Here is a 23,148-nt window from a genome sequence, read left to right on the forward strand (position 1 = left end):
GCAGAGGGTTTAAGAGAAGGATGGGAGGAAGCGTCAAGATGGATCAAGAGGATCTTAAGCTGCTCCTCTGCTCCTGCCCGTCTCTGGTCTGGTCCCACTGCCCATCTGGGGACCGATTCCTCCGACCCCCTTCCGTGTCCCCAGCATGAATCAGTTGGCGGGGGGGGGGGGGGGGGGGGGGCGGCGGTGGACCACAGCACGCCATCTCCCAGACTGGCTCGACTCTGTCCCAGGCCTGTTGCCTCGGGACCAACCTCACACTCTCACCTACGTCACCGTACTCGCCTCTACCTGGGCCCCTGCCCCATCACCAGCCGTCATCCTCAAGGCCCCAAAGTAAGCGTCCTAACCAAAGCACGGCATGTCCTTCCCCGGCTTGAATGCCTCTCTGGAGTTTCTACTCGGCTTCTCGTGTGTTACTTCCAGTTGCAGAGGCAGGCTGAGTTCCTAGGACCCCAGGGCAGAAGAGTAACTTCTCCGAGGAACCAGAAGGGGCTAGACTGCTGCCCTTGGAACACGACCTGGCTTGGCTTTGGGTCCTTCCCACCTCAGGCCCTTTGCACATGCCAGGACCCTCCCATCCCTGCTTCTTTAAGACCTGGAATCATCCCTCGGGGTCATCGCCACGGCCATCCCCTGGGACGTCTTGTCTGACACTGGCTTCAGGCTCCCCTGGAACACGCCGGTCACAACGGTCATGCCAGCGGTCTTAGGCACCCCTACCAGGGTTTTCTTCTCCAGCACCTGGCCCCTCCTCCAGCCTGCAAGCTCTGGGAGCGCAGGGACCTGTCTGTCTTGCTCCCTGGTGTCCCCCCAGCGTCCGGGGGCATGTGAAGTGCTACGCAAACATGCACTTGGTGATGATTGAATGGGACGGGCTGAGAGGCGCACACAAGGACGGGCGGCAGGGTTTCAGGTTAACCAGGTTCCAGGCCGCGGGGAGGCTCAGGCTCCGCCCACCCAACGCCCTCCGCTGTCACTCACAGGTGAGCTCCGCCCACTTGGCCCCTGGGTTGTTGATGCCGCGCAGCGTGAAGCCCCTCAGTCCGTCGTAGAGCAGTTCCCGGTACCGGATCCGGAAGCCTAGGAGGATTCCGTTGATCTTGTCCTCCGACGGCGGCTGCAGGGCAGGGGGTGGGAGGATGGAGCCGGCGGGGCTGGACCGGGCGGCCCGCCCCCGCCACTCGGCCCCTCCCTCCTTCCCTCCCTCCCCACCCCGCCTCCCGCGGTCAAAGAGCAGTGACTGCATCTGGACCAGCAGAAGGAATCCAAGGGGCACTGAGCATCTTTCATTTTCGGAGCGTTTCCACCCCGGAGCATTCTCTGTGAGGCAGGGCGCGGCCCGGATCACTACGCCAGCCCCATTGAACACAGCAGAAAAACGAGGCTCAGAGACGGAGAGGAACTTGCCCATCGCGGGGGCCCTGGGCACGACTCTGGACGCAGAGCGAGCCTTAAAGTGTCATTCCCTGTCTAGCAACTGCCTCACACGGTCACCCACCCTGCCCGAGCTCTCCTGGAGCTTCCCGGGAATTAGGGAGCTAGGGAGAGCCCTTGGCCGGCTGTTCAGCGAGACCCAGGGCGGGTGTCTCCCTGCGCTGCTCCTCTACCTCTTTATCGTTTTCTGCTTTGCTTTCTGCTCCCGTCCTCAGATGAGCTGGAGGACAGGCTTCTGGAGAAGGTGGAAACTACCTTTTATGACACCTCTTCTAAAAAACCTGCTGCAACAGTTCAGCCTTTTATGAGCTCCTTAATTGCATCCCTGGCTGCAGCTGGCACCTCCCTGCTGCTCCATCACGACGGCCCCACCCTGCTCCCGCCTCCTCGCAGCTCCTGGTTCCTGGACCATCCTCCTCAGGTGGGGCCTGGGGCTGGGGGAGAGCTGGGGGATCCCTCCTGTTTCTTCCTCAAAGGCTTCCCCTTCAGGGGGACTGCAGGTGGGCAAAGGTTAGCACCCGCCCCTCTGATCCTGAGAAAAGGAGACACGAGTTCCTGGTTTTGGGGCCTCTGGGGGTGACCTGCTGAGCCCCATGGCTGGACTTCAGGGGGCTGGAGAGGGTCGCGAAGGTACCCAGGGGCAGCCGGCTCTCTGAGAAGTGTCCTGGGTCTTCCTCGGGCCATGTGAGAGGTGGTGCCCACACGAGCAGTGGCCGCGGGTGGGCAGGGATGGAAGGGGATTCTTTACACCTGGACAGTGGGCTCCTGCTCACAGGACAGAGCCTGTCCGGGCACAGGTGAGGCACGCGCAGCTATGTTTGGTCTCTGTTGGGAACCCCTTCATTCACAGCAGGGCTGGGTTCCCGGAGACCCTGGACGCCCCACGCCTGTCTCTGTCTGAGGGTTCTGCTGACCTCAGGGCACCGAACCTAGTGCCAGCTAGTAGCTGTGTGACCTGGGACTTTCTCATCACCTCCCTAAGTCTGGGTCCTCATCCACACAAGCGTACATGGTGGGATCTTATTACTGGGGAGAGGAGTGAAGGGTGTGTCCGTGTACATGTGAGTGTGCGTGTCTATGCATGTGGGTATCGTGTTCCAGTCCTGCCAGGGCTGGTGAATTGCTGGTCTGAGCTCAGAGTGTGACTGAGACCGCGCGGGACACGGGCCCCTCCCCGCCTGCCGGCCGTACCTGCCATCGGATCAGCACCGAGGTGGTGGTGTGGGGTGTCACTGACACGATGGTGGGCGCTTCGTCGGGGGCTGGAGGGGAGAGGCAGACAGGTGAGCTCTGGGGGGCGGGACAGGGGCCCCTGGGAGGCCGTGGGAACCGGGGTCGGCTGACACTGGTCCTGCTTCAGGCACAGTCTACCCCCACCGCCCGCCCCAACTCCTGCAGAAGAAGAGCCAGTGTGGATGGCGGGAGGGGCCGGGACCCTGACCCCAGCCCAGACCCGGGGGTGGAGTCTCTCCTCTCTGCCCCCAGAGCCACAGGCCTCCCCACGCCGACGCGGCTTCCTGGGGCTGGCCGTGAGCTCGGAGGACAGAGGACGTGAGGACGCCAGGCTGGCTGTGGGTGCTGAGCCCTGGAGAAGGCCCCTCAGACCCAAACCTCCTTGGGACTCTGCCCAGAGAGCCAGACCAAGGATCCAACAGGCCTAGGGCCCCTCCATCTTTGGAGGACCCCTCCCCACAAAGAGAATGCCCAGCGCCCGGCAGCTGCCCAGCAGACCGAGAGAGAGCCCCGAGCAGGGGGCACTGACCGGCCTGCAGGGTGGTCAGGGGCTCTGACTCCTCGCTGAACTCGCTGTCTCCGATGTCATTGGTCGCCTTCACGCGGAACTTGTAGGACGTGAATGGCTTGAGCCTGTAGAGGAAGGTTGTACATGAACGTTGGAGGTGGCCTTCTAGGTCCCTCACCTCTGCTTGCTGTCTCCCCAGGGCAGCCCTGGAGGGTGCGAATCCATTACACATTCAGGAGCAGGGAGGCTCAGAAGGACAGTCTGCCATGAAGGCAACAACCTGGGGCTTAGGCCAGGCCCTGGGGCCCCCTAGACTGGGCCAGCTCGGGACGTGGCGTCACCCTTGGTCCCAGCTAGACACCAGGGGCCCCCAAGTGGAAACATCCACATATATCCTACCTTGGAGGGGCCTGCAGGCAGAGTAACCCCACTGGGAGCTGACCCCGCCCCCAAGAACTGCCTGCCTGCTTTTTCGGTTAGTAAATTCAGAAGGAGCTGAGGGTCTCAAGAGTTAACCAGCACTTCATCTCTATAAGGCTCATTTCCTTTCCAGGCAAATGGCTTCCTTTTTGATTTATTGGGGGTGTGGTGGGGGGGGGTGGGGAGGAGAAGAGTATTGCTCAAAACTCGCGGTCACGTCAACTGGAATATTAAAAATACATCCCAGTAGGAATTAAATTGAAGGCAGGATTTCGGAGCGGAGCTCCACTCCCCTATTAAAGATGGAGAGGGAGACGTGGGCTGGCTGGCGGGATCCAGCTAATGAAGAGTGGCCAGCCTCTCTCAAAGGGGGGGCTTCTAGGCTCCAGAAATAGATAATTAAGAGGCAGCCCTAACAAGGCTCCAGGGAGGGTGGGAGGGAGGTTTGGACACAGCTGAAGGGGATGTGCGTGGATGGGGAGGGGTCTGGGGGATGGGGGCTGTGGAAGCCGTGTGGGGGTGGGCTCCAGGCCCCCAGGGGCCCCTCCACGGGTGGTGCTGCCCCGGCTGGGCGGGGCGGGGGTGGAGATGCTGGCGGCCAGGCCGCGGGGCCTCACCGGTCCACGACGAAGGTGGAGGCGTTGTGGCTCACGGAGGCCGAGTGCAGCGCCCACCGGCCGCTGGGCAGCTCGCGGGTCTGGACGGTGTAGTAGCGTACGGGGGACAGCCCGTCACTGCCCGGCTCCCAGGACAGCAGCACGCTGCGCGCCTTCACATCCTCCTGCTGAACCACCGGCTTGCTGGGGGGCTGCGGGCGGTCTGGGGGGAGGGCGCAGAGCAGGGGGGGAGCGGGTGAGCACGCAGCGGGGATGAGAGATGCACTTTCTTGCCCGCCTCCCCGCCCCATCCCACTTCCACGCCCAGAGGACCAGACCGTCAGCACTGTCAGCACCACGGGAGCCACCCGGGGCTAGGAGAGGCCCGGGTGTCTGGGGATTCACCCCACCCGCCCCCCAGGGCTGACAGTGAGAAGTGTGGACTCCGGCTCCTCTGCCCTGTGTCCGCACGGGCCTGCGATGGGACCTAGGCTGGCCCCGACGGAGTGGGGCTGAACCCTCGGCTCCCGCGACGGGACTCGGCATGTCTGCCGCCCCTGCGTGGTCCCCTCTCGCTTCCCGTTGTTCTCTGCGCTTCGGCTTTGGGTGGATGGTTCTATTGACGGGGCCTGTACCACACGTTGCAGGCTGTGTGCCCGCATCCACTAGATGCCAGGATGCCTTCCTCTCCAGGTGTGAACCCAAACACCTCCAGACTTTGCCCAGTGGCCCAAGTCACCCTGGTTGAGAACCCCTGTCCTTCTGATTTTTTTCTGGGAACACTGTCTGATCAATCAGGTTCACAGGGGTCCGGGGCTCAGGCCCGCTTCTGGGGAGCCCGATCCGCGGTGAGAAGCCGGCTCAGGGCCGCAGGGCGAAGGCAGCCGGGGCTCCGGGCTGTGGCCCTGTTTTGCACCCACTGGACCCCTCTGTCGAGGGGGCGGGGAGCGAGGGGGGAAGCTGGCCTCACCAACCCGCCCTTCGGGAAAACAAGTACCGGCTCAGAGCAGGGTCCTGGGAAGGGGACCTCCCTGGAAGTCTGCCGGAGCCTGTGCTGGCCTTGGGGACAGAGATGGGAGCCCACTCTCCATTCGGGACCAGGACAAGAGACTGACAGCTTGTCAGTGGCCCGCCCCCTCCCCGGCCCCAGGGGACGGTCACCTCTCTTCTCGGTGGTCACCACCAAGGCCTCGGCGGCCTCTCCCCAGCCCTTGCGGGTCTGGGCCGTGATGCGGAACAGGTAGACAGACTCTGGCTTCAGGCCGGTGGCCGTGAACTGGCGGGCGCTGGGTGCGAGCACCTCCACGGCAGCAGCGTTGGCCGAGGTGGCGTTGAGCCGGTGCGTGATCTGGTACGCTGTGGGGTGGGGGGGCAGTGTTGGGAGGTGGAGCAGGCTGCCCCCGGGGCCCCGAGCCCACGGCTGCCGTGGTCCATCCTGAAGCCCTCTGGGCCTCTCTCCCATCCTCAGCTGCTCCCCGGGGAGTGTGACTCTGGGGGTCTTGGGCTGGTGCTCTGTGCACTGTCTTCGACCCACCCTCCAGCCCAGTCCCCAAGGAGGACACTGAGGCTCAGAGAGGCCAGACCACCTGCCAGGAAGTGACCGAGCTGGAAGTCCAGCCAGCCCAGGTCTTTCTGAGTCCAAGTCGTGTGCCCTCCCCGCCTCCACTGTCTCAGAGGCGTGGCTCTCACTGTGAGAGGCCGGGATTGAGAGCCCCGGACCGGATGCAGGTGGTCCAGCCCCCCGTGACAGGTGAGGGCTGAGGCCGTGGGGGGAACTGACAGGCTCAAGTCCACACAGCTGCTGACCTCAACCCTGCATCTCCTGCGTGTGTGTGTGAGGGGAGCAGCCTTGCACATGAAATGATGCTTCCCATCTACAGCATCCCCGCTGGGGGTCGTGGGCCCCATTTCCCACCTGTGACAGTCCCCGGGCTGAGCCCGTCAGGGCACCCTCACCTGGCCACACTTAGAAACCGTGGCCGAGGTTTACCAGATGGCCCGTCGGCTGGGGCCCTGGGGCTTGTGCAGACAGAGCTAATCAGTCCTTCCTGCCCCTCTGTGGGGGCACAGAGCTAATCAGTGGTCCTTAAGAGACCCGAACCTGACCGTGCCCTCCAGCTGATCATCTTACAGATGGAATTTCTTTTTTTTTTAAGTTGATGTCTAGTCGATACACAATGTTGTGATAATTTCTGCCGTAGAGCAAGGAGACTCAGTTATGTGTCCACGCACGTTCTTTTATAGCATCCTCTTCACTGTGGTTTATCCCAACACACCGCACACAGCTCCCTGTCCGTGCATTGTAGGGTTCGCATCCGCTGACCCCAAGCCCCCACTCCCCCCTCCCCCTCCCCCGGGCCACCACAGATCTGTCCTCGGCCAGACTGAGATTTCCAGTGGGAGGAGTCGGGACATTTCTCCAGGATGTGTGAATGCTGCCTAGGCTCAGCCTCCCTCCTGCCAGCGCCGAATCTGCCTCCTTTGTATCTTACACCTCCTGCTTCCTGCAGCCAGGGCCCAGGAAGGGGAAAGCCTTACCGAGAATGATGCCGTTGGGGGCAGCGGGGGGCTGCCAGACCAGCCGCACGGATGTGGTCCGCACCTCCGGAAACAGGATGCCCACGGGCGGTCCTGGGACTGGGGGGACGAGGGAGGAGCAGGTGACGGTGTGGCCGCCGCTCGGGCCCAGACCCACCCCGCTCCCACAGGACAGGACAGTGGGGAGGCGGGGGATGACCCACCCCGCTCCCGCAGGACAGCTCGGGGGAAGCGGGGGACGGGGCCGCTCAGCTCAGTGAGCTGTGGGGGAGTGTGTGTCTGCGTGTGAGCGCGGGGCACGGACATGTGATCAGGGAGGTTTACATATTACGTATTTGGCAGGAAGTAGAAGGGACCCAGGCTCCAGGCTGATGGAAATGCCCATCCCGAGCCCGCACCACTCCTCTTTCCAGACCGCTCTCTGGAATCCTCAGGTCTGGGGCGCCCTGTCCAAACAGCCCCGAGCATGCTTCCTGGGTCTGTTCCCCGGACCCACCCTCCCGAGGGTGCAGACTTGCCCTTCTGGACCCGGGAATGGCCAACGGGCGGCTGTTTCGGGGCACGCATGTGGATGGAGACGGACTGGCAGGGCCAGAGGGGAAGGGGTGAGGAGGGGCGAGAACCAGGGGGCACAGGTTTTCCCGTGCTGCTTCCATCCCACCGGGAATGCCAAGGAAGCTGAGATTTCTAAATTTGAACTTGGCCTTCCAGGTCATTAGGAGGGTATATTTGTCAAGGCGGGAGGACAGAACATATTTAATTTAACAGATCATTAGCTTGATTTATCGCTTTCGAGCACAGAGACATATGGTGTTTGGGCTTCCTTTGGCCCTCTTGGCCCGAGCCCACCAGTGTCTGTGCAGAGCAGTGTGTGAGGGTGCGTGTGGGCAGGAAGCGGGGGGAAAGGGCCTGTCAGGGCGGCCTCTGATGGGGCGTTTGGCCTGGAGCTCGGCTGACGTCACTCGTTGGCAAACAGGACCCACAGGCTTGTGCAAAGGGAACACCAGGCCTTTCTCTCGCAGAGACCTGCGCTCGGCCTGAGCCTGCCCCAGGGGGACAAGAATCCAGAGGGGCGCAGATTCCCTCTTCTTGCCCGCGAGGCTGGGTCGGATGTCAGAAGGCCCCTGCACTGTCTATTTTCCCTTAGGGGTGAGGTCTGTAGCTAGTCTTCCCTGCAGTGGGTAGGTGGCCCTCTGAGACCCACTCCCCCAGGGGAAGCCTGAGGCCACGGTTCCCCTTGGGGCAGGGGGAGACCCCAGGAGAGGCAGGGCTGGGCAGGGGGCGGTGGGGGTGGGGAGGAAGTGCAGCCCCCAGACCCCCGGGGGTGTGACCTCACCGTCATCCAGGGTCCGCTCCAGGATGGGAGGGTGGCTGGGGCCCCCGTCGCCGATGCGCGTGAAGGCCAGCACCTGGATCTCGTAGAGCACGTACTTGCCCAGGCCTGTGAGCTGGGCGCTGCGGGAAGAGTTCCCCTCCACCAGCCAGAACCGGGGCGGGGCGTCCGAGTCCTTCTCCTTGTATAGCACCTGTCAGAGCCCAGCGCAGGGGTCAGGGCCGGGGGCCGGGCGGGTCTTGCCCGAACGTCTCCTGTCTCCTCCCCAGGAGCTGGGTGGGGGGGTGAGGATGAGTGGGTGGACCCAGGGCTCCTTGGAGGGGCTTGGTCCCCGGGTTACACAAGCTAGTGATGGGGGAGGGAGGGGGACACAGAGAGGCACTAAACTGGAGGTTCCTGGGAGAGCATCCGGCTGGGAAAACAGGCCCAGAGGGGGGCCTGACTTGCTCAAGGTCACACAGCCAGGAGCGGCAGAGCTGGGATGTCTCATGACTTCCAGGCTGGGGCTGTAGGTGCAGGCTTGGGAGGAATTCTAGAAGTTGATGGAAACTGAATCTGGCCCCGTGGGGGCTGAGAGTGAGTGGCCCAGTGTGGCTTTATGGGGGAGGCAGAGCTGCCCCCCCAGGACCCCCAGCCCTCATGGGAAGCTTCCCCACCCCCAAGGGAGGACTCTCTGGTTGCCGTGGTGACCTGTGGATGCCAGCAGGTAGATCCCCCATGTCCACTCTGGAAGGCAGAGTCCTGGGCGCCAGGGGCTCGCCAGGACGGGGTGCCTGGACAGGGAAGCAGGGAGCCCCTCACCTTGTAGCCCAGCACGAGCCCGTTGCGGTCGGCCTCGGGGACCTCGCTCCAGCGAACCAGCATGCTGCTGGAGGTGGTGGCCAGCGCAGACACGTTGGTGGGGCCGGAGGAAGGCACTGGGGGGGAGGGAGAGGGGAGGAGGCGCTCAGGACCCAGCGTGGACCCCGCGGTGGAGGGTGAAGGGGGTCCGGGGAAGAAACGGGGGTGCGGTCCCCAAACAGCAAATTATCCCGAGACCGTGATGCTCTTGGCTCTGGAGCATCACACGTGCTGCTTCTGGCGTGAGGTGAGCCCCCTGTGACCCCCGCTCAGACTCAGGACAGGATGAGCCTGCACTTCCTGCGAGTGCGGCCGCGGGCGTGCGGGCGGGGGGAGCCCGGTGGGAAGGGAGCCATCATCTAAAGGGCGTCAGGAGGAAGCCAGGGGGTCCCCACCACGTGTGGACGGATGAGGGCTGCCTGCAGGCTGGGAGCACATATTCCGAGGGTGTCCCCTTGCCAGGCCCCTGTGGGCCGCTGCTTGGGTTTCTGGAACGTTCTGAGAGCTAACCCAACCTGCACCCTCTTCCCCCCCCTTCACCTCCAATCACGGAGTCTTGCAGGCATCACTGGGGTCAGGGCTAAAGGGCACAGAGCCAGGAATCTCCTCTGGGGAACCTGTCCCCCTAATTTTGGAAGCAGTGCAGGGAAGGATCGGGGACTAGAGACACACGCAAACACACGCACACACAGGATGCGCTGCCAGACGCTGAGCACAGCAGGAGGACGGGCCCAGGGCATCTCTGCACAGCAGCGCCAGCCTTCGCGCCCGTGGGGCTGGGGGGCCCTCAGGGCGGAGGGAGGGGAGCGGTACCTGACTCCCGGGTCCGGCCCGTCACGGCCTGGCTCCAGGGCCCGCTCCCGATGGCGTTGAAGGCCTGCACCTGCACGCGGTACTCCGTCCACTCCTCCAGGTCTTCGATGGTGTACTCGCGCTCCACGCGGTCGTGGACCAGGTGACTCAGCGTCCTGCCGTGGCCGTCTGCCCGGCTGTACTTGATCTTGTAGCCCACCGACTCGGGGTTCCCGTTGTATGCCATCTCCGGGAGAGGCTGCAGGGGGCGGGGTGGGCAGGCTGCTGTGAGGCCCGCCCCACCCTGTGTAGGCCTGCCAGGCTCCTGCTGCCTCTTCCAGGGAGCCTTCGGGACCACCCGGCCCACCATCCAGCCTGTCAGCACCCGTGTGAGGCACGCTCATCGCTGAGCATGGCTTGTGTGTGTGACTCTGTGTTTCTGATGGCCTCACCTTCTCTCTGACTCTCCCCCTGGGCTCAGAGGAGAGGCAGAATCCACTCTACCATGCATACGACTAATTTACAACCCTGCCGGGGGAGGGGGGTGGCTGGCCCTGAGAGGAGAGGCGTAAAGGCTGTCTAACACGTGGCACCTTTGGCCGTTGTCTCTGCCACTAAACTCTCTCCCTCTGCCTGCCAACAGATACTTATTTAACTGCCTACAACGTGCCCGATATCAGCCCGTGTCTGCCCTTGGAGAACAAGTGTGCGGAGACAGAATCTCTAGCACAGGAGCTGCCGTCAGGAAGTCCTTCCGGCCAGCACACTTCCATCTCTCCTGCTGCATTTTCAGCCTCCCTCTTCGTCTTGGAGTCTTGGTGAAGAGAAAAAAAAAAAAAAAAGGCAGCTTCCTCTCCTGGCCTGTGACTAGGCTGGTGAGGCTGAGGCCGCTGCCTTAAGGTCATCTGGATGAACTTGCGCGGTGCCGATCCGCAGTGGAGGGGTGGGCCTGTCGGGGGCAGCCTGTCATCCGGGCAGGTGCTAGAAGACTCCTGCTCTGACGGTGGCAGGGCTGGAGCTGGGGTGCCCTCAGCCCTCACTGGGCCCCACTCTGCTTCCCCAAAGAGCCCCTGATCCATGGGCCCCCAGGTTTGACCCACTTTCTCCAGGTCCTCAGCCTCTGCCTCGCCCCTCTATACTCCCTCCCCGGCCCCCGCTCCTACAGGCACTTAGTGAAACAGACCAGAGACCATTAAGGCAGCGATCGATGCGCCTGAGAGCTCGAGATGGGCCCGGGGCGCAGGCACCCTTGCCTGCTAAGGAAAGGTAACGGGGGCGCATTAGGGGGGCCCCCAGGGGCCCAGGGCCCCGCACAGCCCACCAACTGCCTTCTGTGCCCCTCCGGCCCCCACCCTGGGTATTGGACGTCTCAGCCTTTTAGTCCTTGGAAACCTTAGAGCGAAGGGCAGGGGGCAAATGGAGAGCCAGCATGGATGGGAGCAGAGCGGAGGAGGGAAGTGGGGTGGGGGGCGGCGAGCTGGGCTGGTGGACAGCTCCTCGCAGTGCCCGCGCCTTGCAGGGGGGGCCGGGCTCATTGGATAATTAGCGCTCATCCAGGGCTGACGGCCACCAGCACCTCCGTCAGGCTGTCTACGTAAATGAAAGGCAGCAATGACCTGATAAACCATAACCCTGATAAACTTTGGTTCTGATAAACCAGAGTTCAGTGCTTTTTAAGCTGAGTTTGGGAAAACAAGTAAAGAGATCTTTCAGCTCAGTTCAGTCGCTCAGTCGTTTCCAACCCTTTGCGATTCCATGGACTGCAGTATGCCAGGCCTCCCTGTCCATCATCAACTCCCAAGAGTTTGCTCAAACTCATGTCCATCCAGTCAGTGTTGCCATCCAATCATCTCATCCTCTGTCATCCCCTTCTCCTCCAGCTGTCAGTCTTTTCCAACATCACGGTCTTTTCCAATGAGTCAATTCTTCGCATCAGGTGGCCAAAGTATTGGAGTTTCAGTGTCAGCGTCAGTCCTTCCAATGAATACTCAGGGTTGATCTCCTTTAGGATGAACTGGTTGGATCTCCTTGCAGTCTAAGGGACTCTCAAGAGTCTTCTCCAACATCACAGTTCAAAAGCATCAATTCTTTGGCGCTCAGCTTTCTTTAGTGGAGGCCAAAAGGAGTTCTGTGGGGACTTCCTTGATGGTCCAGTGGTGAAGAACTCGCCTTTCAATGCAGGGGATGTGGGTTTGATCCCTGGGGGGGGAACTAAGATCCCATATGCCACAGAGCAACTATAGCCCCTGCCCCACTACTACTGAGCTCACGTGCTGCAACTAGAGAGTCTGTTCGTCACAACTAAGATCCCACACCTGGCAACTAAAATCTGATGCAGCGAAATAAATAAGTCAATAAACAGATGTTTAAAAAAACGAGTTGGTGGCTGGAGGGGCCAGGTGGAGCAGAGTCGGGCAAGCTCCCCCCGAAGCTAGGGTTCCCGGGTTTTCTAAGAAGCTGGGCCTGTGCGGAGCCGGCCCCACATCCCCTCGTCCAGGAATTCCTCCTGGCTTGCTGCTCTGTGGGGCTTCATCCTGGGAAATGCTGCCCCGGGGGAATGTTCAGGGGGAGAAATGTTCTCTTTTATTCCCCAGGAACAAAAGCATGCTCGGGGTTTATGGCAGTGGGTTTCGGGAGCCAGACTCCCTGGGTTGGAATTCTGAGCCATACTGTTAACTAGGGGGTGTGGGAGGATGGAGGGAAGGCTACTTGGGAAAGTTATTCCACCTCTCTCTGCCTCAGTTTCCTCATCTGTAGAGTGGGGCCAGGATTACTGTCACAGGCTCCCATGGAGAGGGCTCATTGTCAACACTGACAGCACTCAGAACACTCAGAACAGTGCCTGGCAGGAGGGGAAGCCCTCACGTGTGTTACTAGCTCGTGCAGGGTCACGTGGGTAATGACCATTGAGGTGGAGCCCCGGTCTATGGGGACAGAGCTTAATGCCTCTGCCAACTCCCCCTGAACCTCAGGAGGAGCCCCTCGTTCTCGGATTTGGTGGGCAAGACTACTTAGGTCTGAATCCCAGAACCACCCCAGGGAGCTGTGTGACTGAGTGAACGTGTAACCTCTCCGAGCCTCAGTTTTCTTAGCTGTAAATTGGGATAGTAATGTGTCCTTTGCAGGATTAGTGGGAGGATTTTATGGAAGAAAACAGGTAAAATGCTCGGCACATGGCAACACTCAATAAAGTGTTTGCTAACTCCTTGTCATGTAGAACATTTGTTCGTTTGGCTAAGACTGATAACCAGAACTGAGAAGGGGGCTGGAGATGAACCAGTGGACGCCCGCTTCTGCAGGGTGATGAGGCAGAAGGAGACGTCCCCCCCCCCCCCCCCCCGCTCCACCCCCCACGCTCGTGGGAGCCTCACCATCCAGCGGAGCCACAGGCTGGTCTCACTGGCCGTGCGCAGGGTCACGTTGGCTGGGGCCATGTCAGGGGGTGCCTGGAGGGTCTGGATCTTTCTAGAAGGCTGGCTGGGTGGGCTGGTGCCCACGATGTTCACCTGGCGCATGCGGAAGCTGAGACGGGGGGAGGGTGAGCACAAGGGTGACCCAGGCCCAAAGCCCACTGCAGTCCGGGCAGCCCCTCGCCTGCGCCCCCGTACCTGTAGTAAGTGAAGGGGTTGAGGTCGGGCACCTCCATGGAGCGGGCGTCGGGCTCGTTGGGGAGCTGGTGGATCAGCTGCCACTCCTCTCCCTCCCCGACCACACCCACCTGCAAAACGAGACCCCCTTAGAGCTGGCCAGCCCATCAGGCTGAGCTGGGGGTGCTCCGAGCCCCAGCTCCTGGGATTTGCAGCCTGGCCCGTGACTTTGATACAAACCCCAGGGCTCACCTGGAGGGCACCAGCTGGGGCCCCCTTCTTTCCAGGCCCTTAAAGATGACTTCAAGGGCGACCCCGAGCCCGCCTGCATCAGAATCTCATGGGACACTGATTACCATACAAACCCACCCCTGGGCCCTGCCTGTTAAAGTCAGTCAGGACCCCTGGGGGTGGTGCCCAGGAGCCTGCTTGATTACTAAGTAAGCTTCCCAGGTGATTCTCCTGAACACCCGGCATGTTTCTAAAACCGCAGCTAGGGGGTTCCCTGGGGGTCCAGTGGCTAAGAATCTGCCTGCCAACGCAGGGGACACGGATTTGATCCCTGGTCTGGGAAGATCCCACGTGCTGCGGAGCAACTAAAGCCCAGGCACTTCAACTACTGAGCCTGGGCCCTGGAGTCTGCGAACTGCAGCCGCTGAGCGGTAACGACTGAGGCCCTGGCTCTAGAGCCGGGGCTCCAGAACAAGAGGAGCTACCGCGGTGCGAAGCCTGTGCACCGCGACTGGAGAAAGCCCACGCAAAGCCACAAAGGCTCAGCGCAGCCAAAACCCCCAGCTGGATCAAGGTTTCTGGGGGTGGGACCAGGCACTGGAATTTCTGAACGCTCCCCTGGTGCAGCCAAGCTGAGAACCATGCGTGTAGTGGAGGCAGCTGGTCATTTCTCTGGGCCAGCAGGTCGCCACCCTGACCAGAGTGAGTGTGTGTGTGTGTGTGTGTGCGTGTGTGTACAGGTGAGGCGGAGGGGAACTGTGGACACTGTTGGTGTACCTGGCCTTCTGTACCTTGCATATGGAACTCACACTGATGTAAACACGCGCACAGTTTGCTCTCAAGAGCAGGGGCACGGCCAAAGCGAAGGGCAGGCTGCCCGCTCTCCCCTCCGCAGGCTGTTACCTGGGCCTCCACCAGCCAGCGGGAGATGGAGGTCTTCCCATCGTAGCCTGGCTTGAACTGCAAGGTCACGGAGCGCGGGCCGATGTTGGAAATGCCCAGGTTAGTGGGGGCTCCGGGGAGTTCTGCAGAAAAGAAACGGGGCAGGAAGGGAAATTAAGAAGAAGGTCCTTCCACATCGAACAGGGCTCTCTGGGCACAGAAGGGGCTGTGTCACATATTTCCTAGAAACCTCCTCCGAGCATGACCGAGGCCTCACCCCCCCGCCCCCAACATAGGCTTCCGTCCTGCATCTACGGCTCGCTGTGTTCAGACCAGGGACGGGGCAGGCTTGGGGCTGAGACAACCTCAGGGCCACGCAACAGGGGCTGGGCTTCCTAGAAAGAATCCTCCTCTCCATCCACCCATAACCCGCGACAGCGCTCCCCAAACAATACTGGCTGAGGGAGATTTGCAGGAGGGGGAGGAGAAGGAGGAGGCCTTCTATCCTGACCAGGAGCCCTGAGGTTCAGGATGAACAGAAGGAGCTCAGATTCCAGGGTCAGACTGCTTCCGGTGCTGTGTGTCTTTGGGCAAGTTACTTAACCTCTCTGTGCCACAGTATCCTTCTTGGTAAAAGGAAGATGATAATATCGCCTACCTCAGGTTTAATGTGTGTGCGTGTCAGTTGCTCAGTTGTGTCTGACTCTTTGTGACCCCATGGATTGTAGCCCACCAGGCTTCTCTGTCTGTGGGATTCTCCAGGCAAGAATACTGGAGTGGGTTGCCATTCCCTTCTCCAGGGGATCTTCCCAACCCAGGGATTGAACCCAGGTCTCCTGCATTGCAGGCAGATTCTTTACCACTGAGCCACCAGGTTACTGGGAGGATTCGGTGCATTGATGTATGGAGCTCTAGGCTGGGTGAGCACTGCATCAACAGTCAGCACTGCTTTAAATCATCAAGTAATTTAGTAATTACCTAGTGGCTAGGACGGTAATGAATCTGCCTGCAATGTGGGAGACAAGGGTTCGATCCCTCGGTCAGGAAAGATCCCCTGGAGAAGGAAATGGCAACCCACTCCAGTATTCTTGCCTGGAGAATCCCGTGGACAGAAGAGGAGCCGGGTGGGCTACAGTCCGTGGGGTCACAAAGAGTCGGACACAACTGGGCCACAAACAATCTCCTTCTTGTCATCGTTATTTTCAGATGGGGTTGGCTGAAGCCCAGTTATCTCAACCATCCCGGTGGGTGGGCAGCTCCAGGCATCCTGGCCACATCGCACAAACACAGACTCACAGACCGAGACAGGAATGCGTGGGTATCCAGTGCATCTCCCCATTGATACAGATGAGGAAACTGAGGCACAGAGGTTGCCTTGCTCAAGGTTGCAGAGTCTGGCAGAAGCAGGGCTGAGAAGGGGCCTCAGCTTACTCTTTAAACTGGGGGTGGGATTATTCGCACCCTGCTCTACCCAACTCCCAGCACACATTCCCCACTAGTTGGAATCCCGTTTGGACCCTTTGGGAGACAGTGAGTTCTTTCCCTGAATCACAGATCCCAGGGCGGGATGCAGAGCCTGGTGTGGGGACTGGGGGCGGGCAGGGGTGGAGGAGAGAAGGTGGGGGCCCGCGGGGTCTGGGATCCCGAGAGCCAGGTGAGGAAGCGGCAGAGTCCACTGAGCCTTGCCATCACGAGGGTGAGGCCGGCCCTGGGGGGACCCAGGGACCAGAGGCCCCCGGGAGGGGCCGGCTGTGTGGGACGGAAGCGGCCGCCATCAGGAGGAGAGAGGGCGGTGGGCACCCACCTGGAGGCACCCCTGAGGAGATGGTGGAGGCCGACACCTGGCCCTGGCCCTTGGCGGTCATGGCGGCCACCTCGATGGTGTAGGTGGTGAGCGCGGTGAGCCCGGTCACGCGGTACTCCAGGGTCACGTTGGGCAAGTAGTGGGTCACGCGCGTGTTGGTGCGGTTGTACTCCTCCCAGGAGATCCGGTAGCCTGGGGAGAGCCCGCAGCGCGGCGTGAGCTCAGCTGCGGTGGCCTCAGCCTTCTGCTCTGCTGCTCACGCCCCCACGAGCCTGCTGGTTGGACACGCGGTGGAGGCGAGGTGCCTCCGGGGAGGTGGAAGCATTGCGAGTGGATGGGGGCGCCCTTGTGTGGGGACTGCAGCCACGGTGAAGAGCTGGGGTGTGTCAGAGAGCGGAGGGGCTGAGAACCTCCTCTGAGTCTTCTCCAAGAAGACTGGCCTGCTGAGAAGCTCTGGAGGAATGCCGGTTCGGCGGCAGGGGGATGGACAGGATGACCCTTCCCGGCCCAGCTCACCCCCCCGGGGCAGCAACGCTGAGGCGCCTACCTGTGAGGATGCCGTTCCTCTCCCCTGGCTCCTGCCAGCTGACCTTCAGCGAGGTGTCCAGGACGTCACTGAAGCTCAGGTGTCCCACAGGCCCAGGCACTGCACCCCGAGAAGGCCCCCCACCCCACCCAAGGCCAGTTAGAGCCCGCGAGAGACCACCTTCTGCAGGAGGGCCCGTGGGGCTCCAGGGGCACCCCAGGCTGGAAGACAAGAGCAGGGTTGCCCTGTGCCTGGAGCGCGCAGCCTGGCCCATGGGGGGGGGGGGCACGCAGGGAGTCGGGGGCAGGGGGAGCCGGGACCGGGGGCTGCCTACCATCCTCATGGGTGCGCACCAGCTGCGGGGTGCTGCGGGGCCCGTCCCCGGGGGTGGTGAAGCACAGCACCGAGGTGAAGTACTCCGTGAACTTCTTCAGGCCGGACACGAAGCCCACGTGGATGCTGTCCTGAAAGTTGGGCCGGGCAGTCACCATGGTAACCTCCTCTTCCTGCTCCGGCTCCCAGGCGATGAGCTGCAGAGAGGCCAGGCGCTCGAGCAGGGCGGCAAGAACGGGCCCAGCAGAGGCCCAGCGCTTTCCCAGAGGCTGGGCCGCAGACAGTGTCCAGGAGCCCAGCCCCGTAGGGTCCCTCCTCCCAGGGAAGGGAGGCCGTGCTGGGACCCACAGGCCCCTGGAGCATCTGTCCTCTGGGAGCTCACTCTGGGGTGCTTTTCCATTCCCTAAGTGACTTACTCTAAGCAAGGCAGCTGGCAGGGTGCTTCCACCGAGTCATCTCTCTCAGTCCCCACAGCAACCCCAGAGGGAGGGACTTGACCAAGATTGGCTACATACTTTGCAGATCCAGAAAAGGCAAATGGAGACCTCCTTGTTTAAAAATTGTTAAGAATTTCCAGAGACAGCAGCAAAGCATTGAACCAAATATGGAGTCCTTCCGAGTATGGAGCCTTGAGTGACTACATAAGCACAAAGCCAGACTTGCTTTTCACAGATGATGAAATAGGCTCAGAGAGGCTAAGTGACTTTACTATATCACCAGCGGCTAGCAGCTGAGGGTCTCTGTTTCCAATACCTGGGCTCCCTTGTCTTTCTCTGTCTGGGCTAGGGCAGTTCTCCCCTGGAACTTCAGTGTGTAGCTAACTCTAATCCTTTTAAACTTGTTCTGAGTTGGGATTTTAATCTTAACCATCTGCTAGAGGTGGAGTGTCAACAGGAAATCCCTGTCTGGAAATTCAGCATCACTTTTCATTTAACTCCACTCTATACATCCCACCCATAGCTGCATAAACTCCCCGCCTCCCCTTCCATCTCTTCTTGCCTCCTGTTTTTTAAAACTGAAGAGGAGTTGATTTACAGCGTTGGGTTAATTTCTGCTGTAGAGCAAAGTGATTCAGTGATACATATATATGTGTGCACACGTGCTAAATCGATTCAGTCGTGTCCGATTCTTTGCGACCCTGTGGACCATAGCCTGTCAGGCTCCTCTGCCCATGGAAATTCTCCAGGAGACTTCTGGAGTGGGTTGCCATTTCCTTCTCCAGAGGATCTTCCCAACCCAGGGATCCAACCTGCATCTCTTACGTCTGCTGCAGGAGCAGGCACGTTCTTTACCACTAGCGCCACCCGGGAAGCCCCACACATACATACACGTTTTTTCAAAATATTCTTTTCCATTACAGTTTATCACAGGATAGCGAATATGGTTCCCCGTGCTATACAGTAGGACCTGTTGTCTATCCATCCTACGTACACTAGCTTACACCTGCTAATCCCAGACGCCCAATCCATCCCTCTCTCCCCCTCCCTACCCCGAGGCAACAAGTTCGTTTTCTGTGTCTGTGAATCTGCTTCTGCTTCACAGATAAGCTCATTCGTGTCATGTTTTTGATTCCACATGTAAGCAATATCCTACGGCATTTGCCTTTTTCTTTTGACTCAGTCAGTGTGATCATCTCTAGATCCGTCCGTGTGGCCACATCTTTCTGCCTCTTGGTCTCTTGCCCTCCACTCCTTTTTTTCTGGGCCCTTCGTCTGTCTCTAACAATGACAGCTGGTCTCAGAGATTTCCTCCTTTATCTGAAGTTGATTAAATAGCAATTAATGGTGAAAAGCAACACGGGATGAGTTTTAATAAGCCCGGGTATTTATAGACATAAAACAATACCATGCCAATGTTTCCTGATTAACTCACGCCCATAACAATGCTTAATCTGCTCCTTTTCATGGCCGCCTGTTTATAAAGGATGTTTGGAAATTTAATTGGTATTGTGAAAAGATAGCCGATAGCAAGTTAATTAGACACTAATTAGACCCTAAAAATACTAATCAGAAATACTAAGTGGCATTTAATAAGTATGTTAAATACCCTCCTTATTTCGGTTATCTTGTTTCATAGCAATTAAATTGCTGAACTTCTTTGGAGTAGATGAAGAAACAAGTTTGATGTTTTAATTTAATTTAATTAATGTAAATTCAAATTAATTATGCCGTTAGAATTAATTGTGCGGTGTATTCTCCAGTAAGTGCAAAATCTAGGTAAATAGAATCTTACTGGGTTTGGACCAATTATGATCACTACCATTAAAGAAAAAAAGAATAAGGGAGAAAGAACGTCCTGACGAGGGCCTGGAAACAACGTCACAGGGGACTGTCTTCGGAAACGCGGAAGACGGGCCCGGGATGGCGGAAGACGGGCCCGGGGTGACGGAAGACTGGCCCGGGGTGGCGGAAGACGGGCCCACGGTGGCGGAAGACGGGCCCGGGGAGGCGGAAGACGGGCCCGGGATGGCGGAAGACGGGCCCGGGGTGGCGGAAGACGGGCCCACGGTGGCGGAAGACGGGCCCGGGTGGCGGAAGCGCGGCGTGGTGGACTCACGCCCGGGCATGCGCACACGCAGGCCAGAGACCAAGATGGCGGCGGCGGCTTCAGAACGCTGATTCTGGCCTGTGGACCACCTGTCCTTCCGCAGCTGCACCTGAAGAGCAGGGGCTGCGGGCTGAGAGGGCGCTCCCTGAGGGCCAGGAAGGGGCCGGGCTCTGGGCAGCCATGGGGAGGAGTCTGTGCTCCATGCACACGCTGGGCCTGGCACCGAGTCAGTCCGTCACCGACGAGTCCCGTGTCACCACCGCCACGAGGACGAGACGGGAATCTCTGTCCTGCGCTGCTACAAAGCCAAAACCAAGGGCCCTGCCTGGGGGCCCAGGGGTCAAGGCTCTGTCTTCCAGTGCAGGGGGCGTGGGTTTGATCCCTGGCCAGGGAACTAAGCTCCCACCTGCCATCGGGAAGCTAAAGCTCAACTCTCATTTACTGGGAAAATCGTCAACCTCTCTGCGCCTCAGGATTACAGGAGACACTATGGTCTACCCTCATGGTTGCAGAGGAAAGGGCTGAATCGATGTGTCTTGTTTCTGATGGAGGCAGTACATTGCAGGCTTCAGAGACCAGGATAGTACATCTGGCTGGCTAGATACTCCGGTTAAACAAGTAGAATGGAGGGGAAATTCTCTTTTCCTCCCTCCCTGCCTCTATTTTTCTATCTCTTTGCATTTGCACAGATTTGTATAAAACATCCTGGAAGGATATGTAAGAAATTAACACCAGTGATTCCCTGGAGTGGGGAGAATTTGGAGGCTGGGTGGGAAAGAACCAGGCAGATGAGAGGCTGGGGTGGGAGGGGGTGGGATGGAAGATCTCTGCTCTAAGTTTACCTTTTTTATGTTTGTTGGGTTTTAAATTGTGTAAATATATTTCTGGTTGAAAATTAAATTAAAAAATGAAAAAAATGGGGCAATTTGGCAGTAGCAAAATTATATATATTTACCTTTTGACTTAGCAATCTTATTTCTAAGAATCGATTCCAAAGTTATACGTGAAAATATGAAAAGATGTGTGCATAAAACTATTCACTGTAGAAATGTTTGTTACAGGAAAAGACAGGAAACAACCAAAATGTCTTCAATAGGGAGCTGGTTGACTAAACAATGCGAGATCCACATAATGGAATACAATACAGATTTTTTAAAAAGGAACATGAAGTATCTCTATATACGCCTACAAAGTGATCTCCAGGATATAGTGAAAATAACAGCAAGATGGAGAAAGCATGTATTAAACACTGTCATTCATCTAAGGTGAGGAGACACATTTATGTATGCATGCATTTGTTTATGTTAAAGAAATGGAAGGGGAAAATCAAACCTAACCAGCACACAAAGAGAAATGAATTCTATTGGGAAGGAAGAGAACCAGAATCCAGGCTGATAACTTTTCTTTGTCGATTTGGCCCTGGAACCATGTAAATATGCCACATAATTACAGAACAAAATTAAATTAAAAAATCAATCCCTAAAAATCAAAACCAAAATGAAACAAATGAACATTACAGTGTATTGAGTTGTAGCAAAATCAGAAAGAAACCCTTTGGAAGACTTTGCAGCACAGAAAGGGGTGGGGGAGTACATCCTGCTAACAGAAAGACCTACGGATCATCTGAAACTATTTTCAGCAACCACAGTGTTGGTGCTGCAGTTCTGAAACTGTCGTGGGTGTTTGTCGGATCAAGTAGGTCAGTGATTCTTCGGTGTGAAAAGAATTCGATGTTTAGTATGGAGAGAAGAGAGAGAAAAGACCCACTAGATTATTTTAAAAGAAATCTGTCCTGAAATTGAATTGGAAGTATGAGTATATGTTTTATCTTTTGAGACAGTATTTTTGAGTTGTCCATTCACAGAGCTTCAAAACAACAATCCATGCTAGAACCAGGAGCACCCCCATTGCCCAGTCTCTGGTATCTAACTATCATTTAAAAGAAACAAGGGCTCCCTGAAGACGTGTCTGGTCCCAGGCACACTGCAGGAGAAGATAGTTTGGGCCATCCTGTCACAGCAGAGAGCAAGGAAGCTATCAAGGATTCCTGGGGCTGGGACTTCCCTGGTGGTTAAGAATCTGCCTGCCAACGCAGGGGACGCAGGTTCGATCCCTGGTTCGGGAAGATCCCACATGCCTCGGATCAACTGAGCCTGTTGCCACAGTTACTGAATCCGCGTGCTGATGACTCCCGAAGCCTGTGCCCCACAACGAGAGAGGCCACCACAATGAGAAGCCTGCACGCGGCAACGAAGACCCAGCGCAGGCTAAAGAGAAAAAGAAGGCTCCTGAGCCCAGATCAGAAGGACTCACCGACTCGAAGAGGCAAGTGATGGGTCAGTCTGGCATCAATAAAAGTAATAACAGCAGTGGCTTGAAACATAACCGTGTATTAAAAATCCCTAAGGACATAATAATACTAACAACACCACAGGTGCCTCCTTCTGCCCCCATCCAAACTCATCTATCACCTTAGAAGATGCTGAGGAACCAGTTCATTCCTCTGAAAATTGTTAAGTTACGGAAAAGACTTCAGCACTTATCATGCTTTTCCTAGATGAACTAAAGCTGTTAAGGGAAAAATTCTCTTTTTTGGGGGGCGGGGGGAAAGTATTTTAGTTCATAAATCAAGACAAAATTATAACATGCACGTCTCCCCCTTTTGCAACCCCTACTGAAATAACGGACCACACAAGGACCATCAGTGGCCGCTGCGTCCTAGTAAGAGAGACAGTCGGACGCTTTGCCGTCTAATGAAAATGCACAGCACCATCCAGGAAGTAATATTTTGAAAAAAAATATTCGAGCTGAATCTGATCAAACCTCTCATTCTAAATTCCAATTTACTGCAAATACAGTGTTCAGAGGAATAAATTAAATGACCCCACAGGGATGCAATCAGCCGATCCAGCCAGGCTGTGGAAAATTCTATAGGATAAATGACTAAGTTTCTCTACAAAATAAACTAAAAAGGAGAAAGAGGGGGACAGAGAACCCGTGGATCAACTGAAACCTAAAAAACTCCAACCAACGGCAGCCGTGTGGCTTTCCTTTGGATCCTGAGGCAAATAAACCAACCAGGAAAGGAAATGATTTGGAGAGCAGGAGATTTGAGCACTGACTGGGTATCTGATGCTATTAAGGGGATCATTGATATTTGAAGGCACCATAATGAGAATGTGGTTACTGTGGTGAGGTTTTAAGTAGAGACTTTATAATGTTTCTCTGCGGGAATATGAATGGATGAAAGGATACAATACCTAGGATTGTCTTAAAAATATTCTAGGACAGAGGCTGGAAAATAGAGGGAACAGGACTTCCCTGGCGGCCGAGCGGTTAAGAATCCACCTTCCAATGCAGGGGACGTGGATTCCATCCCTGGTCGGGGAACTAAGATCTCACGTGCTGCAGGGCAAGTAAGACCTCACACAGCCAAGTAAATAAATAAGAAAAAATCAGAGGGAACACGCTGGGCTATGTGTTGGTAACTGTTGAAGCCAGGGTGCATTATGGTTTTATCAAGTCACTTTAGTCTCCTCTC

The 23,148-nt window shown here is 57.7% G+C and overlaps 1 protein-coding gene across 3 annotated transcripts in view; it reads right to left on the minus strand.

The window, feature by feature from the left end:
• SDK2 (sidekick cell adhesion molecule 2) overlaps positions 1-23,148 on the minus strand; it is a 261,245-nt gene that overhangs the window by 37,720 nt on the left and 200,377 nt on the right. For 2 of the 3 annotated variants that reach the window (XM_065909895.1, XM_065909894.1), the window contains exons 19-33: positions 17,062-17,257; positions 16,749-16,847; positions 16,202-16,393; positions 14,419-14,540; positions 13,306-13,415; positions 13,069-13,219; positions 9,719-9,956; positions 8,867-8,982; positions 8,069-8,258; positions 6,733-6,831; positions 5,356-5,550; positions 4,216-4,417; positions 3,200-3,303; positions 2,629-2,699; positions 985-1,120 (exon numbers count right to left, since the gene is read on the minus strand). In XM_065909895.1, the coding sequence (XP_065765967.1) occupies positions 985-1,120; positions 2,629-2,699; positions 3,200-3,303; positions 4,216-4,417; positions 5,356-5,550; positions 6,733-6,831; positions 8,069-8,258; positions 8,867-8,982; positions 9,719-9,956; positions 13,069-13,219; positions 13,306-13,415; positions 14,419-14,540; positions 16,202-16,393; positions 16,749-16,847; positions 17,062-17,257 (2,221 nt within the window). The remainder of the gene's footprint in view (positions 1-984; positions 1,121-2,628; positions 2,700-3,199; positions 3,304-4,215; positions 4,418-5,355; positions 5,551-6,732; positions 6,832-8,068; positions 8,259-8,866; positions 8,983-9,718; positions 9,957-13,068; positions 13,220-13,305; positions 13,416-14,418; positions 14,541-16,201; positions 16,394-16,748; positions 16,848-17,061; positions 17,258-23,148) is intronic. The other variant, XM_065909896.1, reaches the window with a different exon arrangement.

The sequence above is a fragment of the Muntiacus reevesi genome, chromosome 18, assembly GCF_963930625.1.
Source record: "Muntiacus reevesi chromosome 18, mMunRee1.1, whole genome shotgun sequence".
NCBI lineage: Eukaryota > Metazoa > Chordata > Mammalia > Artiodactyla > Cervidae > Muntiacus > Muntiacus reevesi.